Raw genomic sequence first — 17450 nt, 5'->3', positions numbered from 1 at the left:
ATAGTTAATATTGTAGGCATTAGCTTCAACCTACCTTTATGACCTTACTTCTAATCCACTATCAGCCACACCGCTCACTTTCCAATACTTATTTATATGCAGGCACAGAGACAGATCTCTGCCCTATTCAAACAGGTCTTATTCATTGGCCCCAAATAAGTCAGATATATTCCTGCCTTCAAACCTTGCTTACATCCTCATGTTCTTTCTGATCAATCAAGTCAATCATTTTCAAACTTCCCTACCAATAAAAATCACCTGAGGGCAGGGGATAATGAAAAATAGAGCTTTCCCAGGCTCTTTCCTAATCTGAAATTTGATTTGAGAACTCATTTTTGATAAGCACTAAAGGAAATTCTTATCAAGTATGTTTGAGGGGGGAAAAGCCCTAAATCTAACCTCCTCTCAAGTTACATCAATAAGGGCTCCCTGAATGCTCCAACCAACCTAACTTTTCCCTTTCCTTAATTTCTTGAGCAATTTTTGTCTATACTATTTCCATGGCTTTTAGAGCAAGTCCCTAATATTACATGACAATTAAGGCACCCTCTTCATTCCCTAAAAGGACATGATATAGCTATATTCTCTTATTGACCTTTTTAATAGAATAATATGTTAATCCAATTAAAATGCAGAAGTTTTGATACTTACACAGAAAACTTTTTTTAGTACTTATTTTAAAAACTTTCCTTTTCCTAGTGCCTTATGTATTTTCTAGGTGTTCAATAAAATTTTACTAATGAAGATGAAATTATGCTGAAGAGTATTTAATGGCTCTTTTCAGTCCAGTTCTATATAAGCATTTACAATAAACTAAGGTATATGTATTTACACACATAGAAAATGGCCCTGGCTGGTTTAGCTCAGTGGATTGAGCGTCGGCCTGCGAGCTAAGTGTCGCTGGTTCGATCTTCCAGTCAGGGTACATCAGAGAAGGAAAACTCTGACTCCAAAAAACCTCCGCTGCCTTGCGGCATACCTCTTCAGGGGAAAGGCTAAGGGAGTAAACCCCGACAGAAAATCCGGAGCCGGAGTCCCTAAGGCGGTTTGACGTTGTAGTCAACACCGGCAACTCCTGCGGCGCACCTGAAGCCAAGCTGTATTGACTCCGTCTTTCCCTTGGACCCTTCAGCTGCGAAGAGAGGGGGGGTCTGCTGCATGGGCAACAGCAGACCCTCCATATCACCCTGCCCAGGCTCTGTAGCTTCAGTAGAAGCTACACCATCGTCTCTCGAGACGGACGGATGCCGCCGACGACGACATAGAAAATATTCAGAAACAAAACAAGCTTTTATATATCAAAAAGAAAAATGCTACATGCTTTTGGCTAAGGCTTTCCACCAAATTTAAACATGGAAAAAGGTTAAAATATTTTTGTACCACACAGAAATAACCCTTATATAATAATGTGACTTAATCAAATAATTTTTTTCACTTACATTTCCTTAGCAATTTATGTGCTGATAAAGTAATTTTTTAGTTAACCACATACCTTGTTTTTTTTACAGTGATGTTGCTACTGAGTTTTTCTAGTCGACATTCTCCAGTATCATGGTTAATTATCAAAATGCATTCTTTTAAGTAAGGTTTCTTTGAACCTTTGAAAACAGTTACTGGTGGAGTTGATCCCTGTTTAGAAAGTGAATTATCATTACTTAAAATTTGTCATATTAGTTCAGTTGGGAGGGACTTTGAGATCTTCTGTGTTTCCCAATCTATGTTATACTTTAAGTCATCTAACTACCTAAATATAGTAAAAAGTCAGACATGAAGAAAGGCTAGATCTTAAAGCTGCTATCCTTGAGGAAAGGGAATAGAGGAAGTCCTTTCCCTGAGCCAGTAAGGATTTGTTTCATTGGCCTACAACAGGCAACTGAGATTCAATTCTAATACAACCAATATATTTTATAAATAAGGTAGCATAAGTCCTGAATTATATTTCCTACCCCTCTTCTTCCTTCATAAGTTTGAATTTTTAAAGTATTTTCTTAAAGTGGTGCTCCCCTATGCAAATTAAGGAAAATGAATGTATCAAGGAATACATGTTACACTAAACCCACTAATTAATTTCAGCATCATTAAACGTGGGACAATCACATTATATGCATCATGATGTGATATAAAATAAAGTAAGCAACTATATATTTTTAAATTTTTGTTTAAAACAAATACTAGATGCTTCCCTTCTCCTACTCCGTCCCACCTTCTTCCCTCCTTTTTTATTTATGACATAAATTTTACTGTCTCTCTTCACCTTGTCTCTATTTCCTACTCTTATTATTGCTCTTCCCACTACTTTCTCAAAATAATTTTCCTTTCAGTTAGGCATCTCATATTCACTTTCCTTTTCCTGTAATAGTTTTAATTTCTTTACACACTTATTAATATTGGCTCATTTGCTGTTGGTAGTGTGATTGTGAGTGGGGGATATTTTTGCAGGTGTGGGTTTGTTTCCAGTGGAGTGACTCTCAGTCAGCCAGTCAGAGGGAAGGACCCACCAAAGAAAGACCCAACAACAATCAACTCCAATTACAACCAGATAGCACACATAAACGACATAAAGGGCATCCCATGAGCATCAAGTTCAGGAGATCAAGGAGACTGCACCACTGAATCCTACAAGTGTCCTACCACAGAAGGTTACACCACAAAGAGAGGAAGTCAAAGCAGATCAATCTAATACGCAGAAACAAACAAAATACTCACCAAAATTGGGAAGACAAATAAACAACCTCAATTGAAAGAAAATGAGGACTCCTCAAAGAGTGCTAAATGAAATAGAAACAAGTACTATCAAGATACTGAATTCAAAATAATGGTTATAAGGATGCTCAATGAACTCAGTGAGAACTACAAAGAATTCCAGGGAAGCTATAAGAAACTTACTGCAAACTACACCAGCATGAAAAAGGACACAGAAATTATCAGTAAGAACCAGAGGAAATGAAGAATACAATATCTAAAATGAAGAATACAGTAGAAAGAATGAAAAGAAGGTTATAGATGAAGCATAGGATGGAATGAACAAGCTGGAAAACAAAGTAGAGAAAAATTCACAAACGAAATGAAAAAAGACTTAAAAAAAGAATGAAAAGGGTTTAAGGGAGCTGCAGGACAACATGAAACAGAATAATATTTGTATCATAGGGATATCAGAGGAAGAAGAAGAGGAGCAAGAGATAGAAAACTTGTTGAAAAAATAATGACAGAAAACTTTCCTAACTTGATAAGTGAAAAAGTCACACAAGTCCAAAAAGCACAGAAGGTCCCAATCAAGATCAACTCAAAGATGTCCACTCTAAGAAACATCATAATTAAAATGGCAAAATTTAAAGACAAGGAGAGAATCTTAAAGGCAGCAAGGGATAAATAGCTAGTAACATACAAGGGAGCTCTGATAAGACTATCAACTGATTACTCAACAGAAACACTACAGCCCAGGAGGGAATGGCAAGAAGTATTCCAAGTGATGAAAAGCAAATGCCTGCAACTAAGACTACTTTACCCAGCGAGGCTCTCATTTAAAATGGAAGGCAAAATAAGGAGTTTCCCAGACAAAAAAAAAAAAAAGGCTAAAAGAATACATCTCCACCAAATCAGCATTGCAAGAGATGCGAAAGGGACTGCTTTAATAAGATGATGAAAGAGAGAGAGAAATAAAGGTACAAAGGGGAAAAAATGGCAATGAATAACTACCTATCATTCATAACCTTAAATGTAAATGGATTAATGTTCTTATCAAAAGACATAAGGTAGCTGAATGGATAAAAAACATGACCCAATAAAAACAAACCACAGTGGCAGTATCATAGCCAATGAGGTTTAGCTGAGGTGCAATTATTACTAATTCAAAACACCCCAATACCCTACCGTGATGACTTGAAACATAGTTGGCACTGACACAGAAGAAAAAAAAGAAAACATGACTTGCATATGTGCTATCTCAAGACATCCACCTCAGAAGAAAAGACCAGCAGAGACTGAAAGGGAAGGGATGGAAAAAAATAGACTTCCAGCCAAGATGGAGGCCTAGACTGACATGCTCTGTCTCCCTCCACAACTAAGAAGGAATACAACCACTGCAAAACCAGAAATAACCAGAAGTTCCAGAAAATAAAGCTACATGGAAGTCCAACGTATAAAGTTATAAAGAAGTGGTGCTTGTCTGGACAGGTAGGAGGGGCAAAACCAGGGCAGAGAGGTCAAGTTGTGCTAGCAGCGGCAGCTGTGGCGACGGTGGTGGGACAGCGGTAAGCACAGACACCTGTGTTTAAGGGGAGGCGAGAAGCACCTGGGGAGCACCCCCGGTTACAGACCAAACCCGTCAGCTTGCAATTCCAACACTGGGGAAGGCAGGCCTCCATTGCCTCGGACTGTGAGGGTTGGAGAGCATGGTGATGGAGGAGGAGGTCCCCAGTCTCTCAGTGGAGAATGAATGGCAGGAATCCATTTTGGACCCCTGCCCCCATACAAAACGCACAGTGTGGTGAGAAGGGTCACCCAGTAGTGATGAGTTCATAGGGTTCTGCCTCCTATAGCATAGGAGGTGAGACAGCCCCACCTAGGAAGCAAAGGTAAACACAAAACTGTCAGGATGGCACAGATCATGATAGAGATCCCAGTGATGCAGCTGACCAGACAGCAAATATCTAATCTAACGAAGCAGCAGATAGGAAATCTTTCTGAGGCTCAGTTCAGAGCTTTGGTTATACAAATGCTTACAGACCTAACAGCAGATCTTAAACAAGACGCGGAAGGAATGAAGGCTAGTCCTGCTGAAATAAATGAAAACACATACAAAACTAGTGGTGAGGGTAAGAAAACCAGGGATCAAATCAACAAATCGGAACATAGGGAAGGAACAAACAGTCAAGCAGCACAGAAAGAGGAAATGAAAAGTGAAGAAAAGGAGGAGAGGCTCAGAAACCTATGGGACAGCTATAAGTGGGACAACATCCGAATCATAGGGTTGTCAGAAGGTGAAGAAGAAGGACTAGAAATTGAAAAAGTATGTGAAAAAATAATGAAGTAGAACTTCCCTAACTTGGGGAAGGAAATAGACTTCCAGGTCCAGGAAGCACAGAGAGTTCCAAAACAACTGGACCCAGGGAGAACCACATCAAGACACATTATAATCAAAATGTCAAAAATTAAAGATAAAGAGAGAATCTTGAAAGCAGCAAGAGAGAAGAAGAGAATTATGTATAAAGGGGTCCCAATAAGACTATCAGCTGATTTCTCAAAAGAAACTCTGCAGGCAAGAAGGGACTGGCAAGAAATATCCAAAGTAATGAAAAGCAAAAACCTACAACCATGATTACTCTATCCAGTGAAGCTGTCACTCAGAATAGAAGGGCAGAGAAAGCGCTTCCAGGACTAAGTAAAACTGAAGGAGTTCATCAAATTCAAACCACTCTTATATGAAATGTTAAAGGGACTTGTTCAGGAGAAACAGGATCAAAACTATGAACATTAAAATGAAAACTGTATCACAAGCACCAAAAGCAGAAGCTAGGGAATCAAAACAAAGGCAAACTAAGTAGGCAATGAGAGTGGAAAAAAAATTACAGGTATGGGGAACATTATGTGGGGAGGTCAGCGGGGGGGCGGGAGCGAGATGGTATAGGAATTAAGAAGCATAGTAGGAGGGAGTGGAAGATGTTGAGAAGAACTATATGCACAACCAATGGACATGGACTAAGGGGGGGGGGGACTGGTGGGAGGGTGGTCACTGGGTGGAAGGGAACAAAGGGAAAATAAATTGGGATAACTGTTAGCAGCATAATCAACAAAGCACATTAAAAAAAATATTCCAAGCAAACAGACAGAAAAAAAGCTGAGGTAGCAATACTTATTTCAGACAAAATAGATTTCACAACAAAGGCCATGAAAAGAGTCAAAGAAGGACAGTACATGATACTTAAGTAAATAATTCATCAAGAAGATGTAACCCTTGTAAATATATATGAACCCAACGTAGAAACACCCAAATATATAAGGAAAATCTTGGAGGATATCAAGAAAGATATCGACAGTAACACACTAATAGTACGAGATTTAAATACCCCATTGTCAACAATGGGTACATCTTCCAAGCAAAGAATCAACAAGGATATTGAGGCATTGAACAAAACTCTAGATCGAATGGACTTAATTAATATATACAGAACCTTTTACCCCAAATAATCAAAATACACAATTTTTCAAATGCACATGGATCATTTTCAAAGATAGACACGTTGTAGGGAAAAAAACAAGCCTTAATAAATTCAAGAAAATTGAAATCATATCAAGCATCTTCTTGGATCACAATGGCTTGTAACTAGAAACCAACCTCAAGGAAAAAACTGAAAAACATTCAAATTCATGGAGACTGAATAACATGCTATTAAATCATGAATGAGTTAACAATGACATCAAGGAAGAAATGAAAAAGATTCTGGAAACAAATGAAAATGAACACGCAGCAGCCCAAAACATATAGGCCACAGAGAAGGCAGTCTTGAGAGGGAGTTCATAGCAATACAGATCTACCTAAAAAGGATAGAAAAATCTCAAATAAACAAACCTAAGCCTATATCTACAAGGACTAGAGGAACAACAACAAACAAGCCCAGAGCAAGTAGACAGAAGGAAATAATGAAGATCAGAGCAGAATTAAATGACATAGAGACTAAAAGAACAATTCGAAGGATCAATAAATCCAGGAGCTAGTTCTCTGAAAAGATGAAGAAAATGGACAAAACTTTAACCAGACTCATCAAGAAAAAGAGGACCCAAATAAATAAAATAAGAAATGTAAAAGGAGAAATTACAACCAAAACCACAGAAATACAGAGTATAGTTAGAAATTACTACGAACTATTATATGCCAAGAAATTTGACAACCTGGGCAAAATGGACAAGTTTTTAGAAACATACAATCTCCCAAAAATTAATCAAGAGGAGGCAGAAAGCCTGAACAGATCAATAATAACTACTAAATTGAAGCAGTAATCAAAAAACTCCCAGCACACAAAGGCCCTGGATCAGAGGCTTCACAGGTGAATTTTACCCAACATTTAGGGAAGGACTAACACCTACGCTTCTCAAACTATTCCAAAATATGCAAGAATAGGGAAGACGCCAACACTCTTTTTATGAGGCCAGTATTATCCTAATTCCAAAAGCAGGTCAAGACACAACAAAGAAAGAAAACTACAGGTCAATATCGCTGATGAACAAGATGTTAAAATCCTCTACAAAATATTGGCAAACCAGATCCAGCAATACATTAAAAAGATCATAGACCATGATTAAGTGGGATTCATTCCAGGGATGCAAGGATGGTATAATATTCACATATCAATAAACAAAATACACCACATAAACAAAATGAAAGACAAAAATCACATGGTCATATCAATAGATGCTGAAAAAGCATTTGATAAAGTACAACAACAGTTTATGATGAAAACACTCAGCAAAATGGGAATAAAGGGCACATACCTCAACATCTGAAAAGGCCACATATAAGAAACCTACAGTCAACATCATACTCAACGGGCAAAAACTAAAAGCTTTCCCCCTTAAGATCAGGAACAAGACAAGGATGTCCACTTTCACCAATTTTACTCAACATAGTAATGGAAGTTCTAGCCTCAGTGATCAGACAAGAAATAAAAGGCATTCAAACTGGAAAAGAGGATGGAAAACTGTCATTATTTGCAGATGACATGAGAGTGTACATAGAAAACCCTATAGGCTCCACCAAAAAACTACTTGACTTAATAAGAAAATATGACAAATTGTGGGATACAAAGTCAATATTTAAATATCAAAGGCATTTTTGTACACTAGTAATGAAATATCAGAAAAAGAAACTAGGAAAAAGCTCCCATTTACTATAGCAACAAAAAAATAAAGCACCTAGGAATAAACTAAAGAAGGAGCTAAAAGACCTGTATGAGAAAACTACAGAACTGAAGAAAGAAATTAATGAAGATACAAATAAATGAAAGCATATATTGACTTCCAGCCAAGATGGAGGTGCAGGTAGACATACATGCTGGGTCTTCCTCACAACTAAGAAGAAACTTACAACCACTTCAAAACTAAAAAAAAACACAGAAGATCCAGGAAATCAAACTACATGGAAGTTCAACAAACAAAGAAATAAAAAGAAATATTTAGCCAGACAGATAGAAGGGGTGGAGCCAGAATAGAGAGAGTGATGTGTGGTGTTGCGGCAGGAGCTGGTGGAGGCAGCTAGCAGTGCGACTAGTGGCAGTGGCACAGGGGCTGTAGCTGTGGCGAAAAGTGGGCAAAAAGCGCAGTCACACATTTTAAACCTGGGATGCGACCCCAGCCCCAGACCAGACAGAGCACCACAGGGTTCCAGCGCTGGGGAAAATAGAGCCACATGGCTTTTGACTGTGAAAACCAGTGGGGGTTGGGGCGGAGGAAGAAACTGCCAGTCTTTCAGTGGAGACAGCTTGTTTAATGCGGGAACGGGGAAAAAGGCCTGGAAAAGTGGCAAGTGCAGGGCAAATGGCACTGTCCCCTCTCAGATCCCTCACCGGCAACATGGTGAAACAGGTCACTAGCAATGATGAAGATCTAATGCTCCACCCCTCATGACATAACAGGTGTGACAGGTCTACCTCAGACACAGAGGCAAACCCAGAAAGCTGTCAAGATGAGGAGACAGAGAAGTATGGCCCAAAAGAGGGGGCAGGTTCTAGTGGGAGAACTGAGCAACAAGGAGACAGCTGACCTAACAACGCACAGTTCAAAGCACTGGTGATAAGGATGGTCACAGACTTGACAGAAAAAATTGAGTATGAGAGGGAAGAAATGAAGGCTATAATAAGTGAAATAAAAGAAAATCCACATGGAACTAGTCGTGAAGGAAAGAAAACCAGGGTTCAAATCAACAAATTTGAACATAAGGAAGAAATAAACACTCAACCAGCATGGATGGAAGAAACAAGAATTGAAAAAAAATTACGGGAGGCTTGGAAACCTGTGGGATAACTATAATGTGCCAACATCCAAATCACCGGGGTGCGAGAGGAGAAGAGGAAGAGCAAGATTGAAAGCTTATGTGAAAAAATAATGAAAGAAAAGTTCCCTAATTTGGTGAAGGAAATAGACATATACAAGTCCAGGAAGCACAGAGAGTCCCAAACAAACTAGACCCAAAGAGGATCACACCAAGACACATCATAATTAAAATGCTGAAGGTAAGGATAAAGAGAAAATCTTAAAGGCAGCAAGATAAAAGAAGAGAGTTACCTACAAAGGGGTACCTGTAAGACTATCAGCTGATTTCTCAAAAGGAACTTGTAGGCAAGAAGGGACTGGCAGGAAATATTCAAAATGATGAAAAGCAAGGACCTACAACCAAGATTACTCTCCAGCAAAGCTACCGTTTAGAATGGAAGGGCAGATAAAGTGCTTCCAAGACAAGGGAAAGCTAAAGGAGTTCTTCATCACCAAGCCCTTATTATATGAAATGTTAAAGGAACTTATTTAAGAAAAAGATCAATGCTATGAAATTAAAATGACAACAAACTCACAACTATCAACAACAGAATCTAAAAAATAAAAACAAAAGCAAACTAAGCAACCAGAATGGGAACAGAATCACAGGTATGGGGAGCATGTGGAGGGGTGTCTGCTGGGATGTGGAAGTGGGGAGAAGGGGGTAATGGTGCCAGAATTAAGAAGCATAGTAGGAAGGTGCAGGATAGACAGGGGGATGCTAAAAAGAGTACAGGAATGGATAAAATCAAAGAACTTACATGCATGAACCATGGATATAAACTAAGGGAGGAGGAACTGCTGGAGGAAGGGCTGTGCTGGGCAGAGGGGAGCAAAGGGAAAAGAAATTGGAACAACTGTAACAGCAAAATCAATAAAACATACAAAAAAATAAATGGAAGCATATATAATGTTCATAGATACAAAGAGTTAACATCACTAAAATGTCTATACTAACGAAAGCAATCTATAAATTCAATGCAATCCCTATTAAAATACAAATGGCATATTTCACAGATCTCAAACAAATATTTTAAAAATTTATACTGAACCAAAAAAGACCCTAAACAGCCTCAGCCATCTTGAAAAAGAAGAAGAAAGTTGGAGGGATCTCAATACCTGATATCAAACTGTATCACAAGGCCAGTATAATCAAAAGAGTCTGGTACTGGCATAAGAACAGACAATATAGACCAATGGAACAGAATAGAGAGCCCAGAAATAAACCCAGGACTCTATGATCAATTAGTATTAGACAAAGGGGGCAGGAGCATAAAATAGAGTAAAAATAGCCTCTTCAGTAAATGGTGTTGGGAGAACTGGACTGGTACGTGCAAAAAAATGAATCTAGACCACCAAATTACAGCATACACTAGAATAAACTCAAAATGGATAAAAGTCTTAAATATAAGCCGTGACACCATAAAAGTCCGAGAGTAAAACATAGGCAGTAAAATTTCAGATATTCCATGCAGCAATATTTTCATCAACATATCCTCCAGGGCAAGGGAAATAAAGGGAGATAAAACAAATGAGACTACACCAGACTAAAAAGTTTCTGCACAGCTAAAGAAAACAAAAGGAAAAAAACCCCAACTATATGGGAATACATATTTGCTAATAATACCTTTGACAAGGGTCTGATCTCCAAAATATATGAATAACTCATATGACTCAACACCAGAAAGACAAACATACCAAATAAAAATTGGGCAAAGGACCTAAACAGGCATTTCTCCAAAGAGGACATACAGAGGGTGCATAGGCATATGAAAGGATGCTCATCACTAACCATCAGAGAGATGCAAATAAAAACCACAATGAGATACCACTTTACACCAGTCAGAACGGCCATCATCAACAAATCAACAAACAAGTCGTGGTGAGGATGTGGAAAAAAGGGAACCTTAGTACACTGTTGGTGGGAATGCAGACTGGTACAGTCACTGTGGAAAACAGTATGGAATTTCCTTAAAAAACTAAAAATGGAACTGCCTTTTGACCCAGCGATTACACTGCTATGATTATACCTGAGGAATCCTGAAACACCAATTCAAAAGAACCTATGCACCCCTATGTTCATAGCAGCGCTATTTACAATAGCCAAGTGCAGGAAACAGCCTAAGCGCCCATCAGTGGATGAGTGGATCAAAAAACTGGTGCATTTACACAATAGAATACTAAGCAGCAGAAAGAAAGAAGGACCTCCTACCTTTTGCTACACCATGGTTGGAACTGGAGAGTATTATGCTAAGTGAAATAAGCCAGGCTGCAAAAGACAAATACCATATTATCTCACCTATAATAGCAATCTAATGAACAAAACGAACAAATGAGCAAATAGAATCAAATACATGGAAACAAGGAACAGACTGACAGTGACCAGAAGCAGGGGAAGGGAGAGGAGGGGGGAAAGAAGGGGAATGGTCTAGTCAAGGAACAGGTATAAATGACCCATGGACATGGACAACAGAGTGGGGATTTACCGTGGTGTGGCAGGGGAGAGGAATAGGGGAAATTAGAACAGCTGTAATAGAAAAACAATAAAAAAATGGTCATGGGAATGGCTCTCTCCTGAGCCTTTCTCCACTCCTTTCTCTACCCCTACCCCCACCCCTTATGCTTACTCCCTCTCTCTCTTTTCTTCTCTCTCTCTAGAGCAAGCCGGTCCCTTTTCCCCTCACTTGCCCCTAGGTGCATTCTATCTGCCTTTCTTTTTCCTAAGCACTAAGGGATCTACTTTTGCCTCTGTAACTTGTTTCCTGAGCCCACAAAGCCCAGCGGGCTCACTTCTTCTGCGGCTTACTTCTTCTATCTCTAAATAAACTTTTGCTTGTAAAAAGTACTCAAATATAAACATAAATGTTCTTGTATAGGAAAACTGTATGTATAGGAAGCCTTTTCTTTCAAAATTAAATTGCATGTTAATATAAAAAAATATTATGCAGCATCACCTATAAAATATTCTTGCTAAAAACAAACAAAACAAAACCTCACGAAGAATCTAACTCTCATCAAGCCTTTAAATAAACCACCAGTTTATAGGAAATATGAGGAATAATGCAACAAGTTAAATAATACCAAACACAAGTAATTTGAACCCAGAAGATGAGTATACTCTCTAGGACAAATAACAAGTTTTCTCTAACAAACTCATACAATATAAAGGGGAAGGGACTTTACAGAATAAAAAAGACTTATGAAACATAGACAAAATATTATAGGAATCTTATTTGGGTTCCTAGGTGAAAAGCATTTTTGAGACTATCATGAGGATGTGAGTATGGACTAGGTATTATAATTCATTCTGCTTCATTTGGTAATAGCATGGTACTTAGGTTTAAAAAAAATCCTTGTCAGTTAAGAGATGCATACATTAACACATAAAATGGCATAATATTTGGGATTGTCTTAAGTTACATTAGAAAAAATGGTAGAATATATAAAAAGATTAACAAAATGATAATTATTGAAGCTCACTGGTAAGTACATGGGGGTTCATCATACTATTCCATAATAAAACTTTAAAGAAATCTAGGTCATTACTAACAACCTACATCTACATATGTGTTTCTCCTCCAAGCCACATCTGCATTCCTCAATCCTGAAGGAATTTTCTGTTCATTATTCTCTAACTATTATTTAGGGATATATTACTCATATATCCCTAAACAATAAAGTGTTATATTTGTTTGTTTTTGAACTTTACAAAAGTACATTAAAAATTTAAAGCATTGATTATAATAATTTTGTCATCAAATATAACACTAATATTTGATCAGGTTAGAAAAGAGTAACTTTTAAAAGGAGTAAAGGGTATATTATATTTTAATATATCATTTTAATTCCATTAGAGATTTAATATGTGACCATAAGGAGTAGTATGAGATAAATTTGGTGATTAAGGATACCATAAATGGGAGGTAGATTAGAGACTTCTGAGAGGTAGGAAGAGAAAATGATAAAGCCAAAAGAGAGGTTTTTCACCTCATACCTAAGACTAAAATGATCTACAGAGGATCAGGCATGCAGAGCACATAGACAAGGACATGTCTGGAGTGGGTGACACGTGGTGCACTTAGGTGAAGCACTGGAAAAATGAGGAGCTAGAAGCATGATCACTACAAAACAAACTGGGCCTACTTGGCTGATACGAATATCTTTCACATGTCTTAGCTGAAAACAAGTGACTATGATACCGTAAAATAGTAACCCAAGGACTCCAAATTACAGTTGATAAGAAAGAGAGTCATGCAATGTGTGTGTGTGTGTGTGTGTGTGTGTGTATTTTTTAAGATTTTATTTATTTATTTAAAGAGAGAGAAAGGGAGGGAGAGAAACATCGATGTGTGAGAGTGCTTCTTGCATGGTCCAAACAGGGGACCTGGCCTGAAAACTAGGCATATGACCTGACTGGGAATCGAACCTGCTATGTTTTCATTTGCGAAATGATGCCCAACCCACTAAGCCACACCAGTCAGGGTGCAATATATTCTTCTTAAAGATATTTGTATTATTACTTAGAATAGAATACATCTTAAAATTACAATACTGAAGAATAAGAATTGGAACATAAATTTTTTTTATTGCTTTTAGCTCCTAAACCACCAAGCCCTTCACAAATACTCAATAAATATTGAATATAAACAATATGAACATTTTTATCATAATTAACAAGTTAAATAAGATTTTCATAATTTCTACACCTGCTTTTTACACTTTGAACAAGTTTTTAAAAATTAAACATTTTTTCCTATGAAATTATAATTCTTATGTTAACTTCAATTTCTGCTCAGTATCGTATTCTATACCTCAAGAAAAGGGTATTAAAGTATTGAAGTACCAGAAAATTCCTAAGCATATGAACTATGCTTGCCTCTAAATAACTATTGAAAATAATCCACGTTTACTGCTGTTACCCAACTCAGAACCAAATGTCTTCTCACCTAGATTACTGTTAGTTTCCACCATACTGTCCTTCCAGTTTTGTTTCTCATCTGCTGACAGGCAAGTGTGAGCATGCTTGATTATAAATATCAGGAAAGGAAAGTAACCAGTAATAGAATGGCATAGTATAATAGCATTCCCAAAGTAACATGAAAGAAAAAAATAAAAAAAGAAAGAACAGAGGCCTGAAACTAAATAAAAAACAAAAAGGAAATAAATTAAAATAGCTAATAAACTTACTACAAAAATGATAGAATTAAAAATCAAGTATGTCAGGGGAGTAAAGGGGAGAAAATTGGAACTATTGTAACAATATAATCAATAAAATACATTAAAAAAAATCAAGTATGTCAACTTCAAAACTAGATGTGGATATAATTCTTCTAATAAAAATAGAATGTGTCAAACTGAGTTTAAGAGTGAAACAATATTCTGTTAACAGAAGATATAATTAAAACAAAATGTCAGCTAAATACAAGAGACACTAAGATTCCATGAACAAGCAAGCAGAAAGCAAAGGTGGCAATATTAATATTAGATAAGGTGGTACTTAAGTTCAAAATCACCAAAGCAGGATTAAAAGTGTTGATTATGTAATGATAAAAGATATAATTCATTTAAAAGTATATCCCTGGCCAGTAGCTCTGTTGGTTATAGCACCATCCAGATAAGCCAAGGTTGTAGGTTCAATCCCTGGTCAGGGTACATATAAGAATCAACCAATGAATGCATAAATAAGTGTAACAACAAAATCGATGTTACATTCTCTCTCAAACCAACAACAAAAAATGACAATAGAATAAATATATAACTGTAACAGGCTGTTAAAATAGGACTCTAGCATTAAAATAGGCTGAAGTCCCCAGAATGTGGTGGGCTATTTTCCCACAGGAGCTAAGTAAACTTAAGGGACTTTGCTCAAGAGGGTCATATAGAGTGGCCCACCAGACATATAGAACTCTCACAAGTCCAGGTTTTGAGGGATAAAGTCATAAGTAATCAGTAGGGATGCATTTCCTGCATAATAGGAATTGTAGTTGGAAGCTTCCACGGGGCTACTTCATCAAGGCCCATTGAAGTACTCCACAAGATAATCACCACTAAAAGTATGCCAAACTTGGACTGTACCAACAACAAATTATAATAGTGAAATATTTTCCTTTCAAAATTCAACATTTTGAAATTTTATATCATTCTACCATACAGAATTGTTTGTAAAGAAAAGAGACTTGTAATGCCCAACATTAATCAGCTACAGTTTTTATTTTTATTAGTTTCTTCTAATTGGTATTACCAAAAAAAAAAAACCTTCGAGTAATGAAATTAGAAAATCTACTCAATCAACCAGAACCTTCTTTAAAGTATAGCATGATAGAAGTTGTATTTTATGGGATGACTCCAAACTTCTAGGCATTTTTACCAGGATGATGAATTCATAAAGAAAATAGAATCTAAATGCCTCAAACTAATAATCATTGCATTTCCATCAAGTACCCACAAAATTAAGAACTCTGAAGAAATGTAAATCTCCTACTTGTTTAAAGAAGTTCTTTAAGAGGGAAAAATTCACAAAGTTCATTTGAGATTGTAATTTCTTTTCATATTTACAATTGTTAAGGACTATAAGCCCAGCAGAAAAAAAAGAATTTACTTTTGAGGGGGTAATTTTACCAATTCTCTTTCATTCTATATAAGAGTTACAGGATAAAGTTCAAACACTTACTACCTTTCAACCTCCTACTATATCCTCATATACACCCCTTCTCACCTAGCCACAGTGGTTTATATGTAGTTCTTCAAATGTAACAAGGCTCTTCTCTTGCTTTATCTTAGTCCATAAAATGCCCTTCCCTCTTTCTTTCACCTAGTCAACTCACTTCCAAAATAGGGTGTCCAGTGTTTTCTTTATATGTTAAAGTTACAGTCTTGGTTTTCTCGGAGAAGAGTTCAGTGAGTGTAAAAGAAAAAGAAAAGAAAAAAAAAGAGAGAAACTTAAGCTGAATGCTAAGAAATTTCTAACTCAAGGACTGAGAAAACTAGAGGATATAATAAAGACCTAGTATAATTATGTAAACAGTGTTACTTGGATACATCTGTAAATTTAAAAAATGGTCAAAATTTAAAACATTTGGTTAAGACCTCCCTGATCTTAGTCTTTCTTTTCCATTCCATTCCCTAAATTAATACTAAAATCACTCCAAAAGCACAAATCTATTCATGTTAGCTCTCTGCTTAAAAACCTCTAATACCTAGATAAAATCCAAATCCTATATTACGACATAAAAGATTCTTCACAATCTGATCCCAACTGACCTTTCTGGATTCTACTCCTATCAATTATTTTTCATTATTCTGTAACGTACCACATTAATTCATTTATTCCACAAACTTATTGTTCTTTCTCCATTAGGCTTTCACATACTATTTCTTCTGCCTAGAAAATGCTACTTTCTTTCTAATTCTACTTGTTGCTAAGGCTCAGCTCCAATAGTATCTTCATTGGATCAAAATTTCACAAGACAGAGTATTTGATTCCACTGATGAGCTTGCGCAGAATTTTGTATATGCGCTAACTTATAACACTATGTTACACGTCTGTCTGCTATTACATATTAGGACTACAAAGCAGGGGATATGTTATTATTCCTAGCTTGGAGTATACAATCTGGCTTATAGAGGTAATTTAATAAATATTTATTTAGACATCTAATTGTTTCAAATTATTTAATATGACTGTTAAAACTTTTAAAATAGATTTAAAATATTTTAAATTGTTTTACCTAAAATAAAAGGTTTCTTTTTCTTTTCTGTGTTTATTAACTACTTTAACTGACTATCCCTACATGAATTGTGTAATTATTTCATTTATATTTAGTGGAAATATTACAAAAATATCCCTTTAGTCTAAATATATAGAGATACTCACTTCTATATTTGGTAAAGTTATTGTCACCTGTTCACCTTTGCCGACCTCAAGCTCTCCTTCACAAGAAGTGTCAACAGAAGCAGGTTTGAAGTCATCTAAAACCAGATACAGATACATATTTTTATAAGATGGAACAACACCCGAAAACCTGGATCAAAAATATGAGCACGTTTCAGAGTGATAAATTACTGTTCAACAACCAGTAATTAAAATGCTTTAAAAATCTTTATATTAACAAATACACAAAAAAATCCAGTTTACTTCTATATGTATAATTTTGAGAAAAAAAGAAATAGCTATACTTTAAAACAGTATTCTTCAAACCCTGCTTCCTGGAATCCCATTTAGATCAAGATGAACTAGACTAAAAAGTTCCAATGCTTAAAACTAACAATGTCAGTATTTTCACAATTGGCTAAAACCTGAAATCAGTAAAATATTTTCAATTTTCAGCCCCTTTCCTCCCATAAAAATTTTTAAAGCCATTGTGGGTACCTACTACCATTTTTCTGCTGCCTAGCAGAATATAAAATGAATGAATACATGGCAATAC

General features: G+C 36.5%; 1 protein-coding gene across 1 annotated transcript in view; it reads right to left on the bottom strand.

Moving 5' to 3' along the window:
• The window catches only part of EAF2 (ELL associated factor 2), a 63361-nt gene that overhangs the window by 34446 nt on the left and 11465 nt on the right, over window positions 1-17450 (bottom strand). The window contains exons 2-3 of the mRNA XM_090277284.1: window positions 16898-16992; window positions 1493-1629 (exon numbers count right to left, since the gene is read on the bottom strand). Of these exons, the coding sequence (XP_090133410.1) occupies window positions 1493-1629; window positions 16898-16992 (232 nt within the window). The remainder of the gene's footprint in view (window positions 1-1492; window positions 1630-16897; window positions 16993-17450) is intronic.

This window comes from Furipterus horrens, unplaced genomic scaffold, assembly GCF_987537825.1.
Source record: "Furipterus horrens unplaced genomic scaffold, mFurHor1.1.pri manual_scaffold_1, whole genome shotgun sequence".
Lineage (NCBI taxonomy): Eukaryota > Metazoa > Chordata > Mammalia > Chiroptera > Furipteridae > Furipterus > Furipterus horrens.
This window is presented reverse-complemented; position numbering and strand designations above follow the sequence as displayed.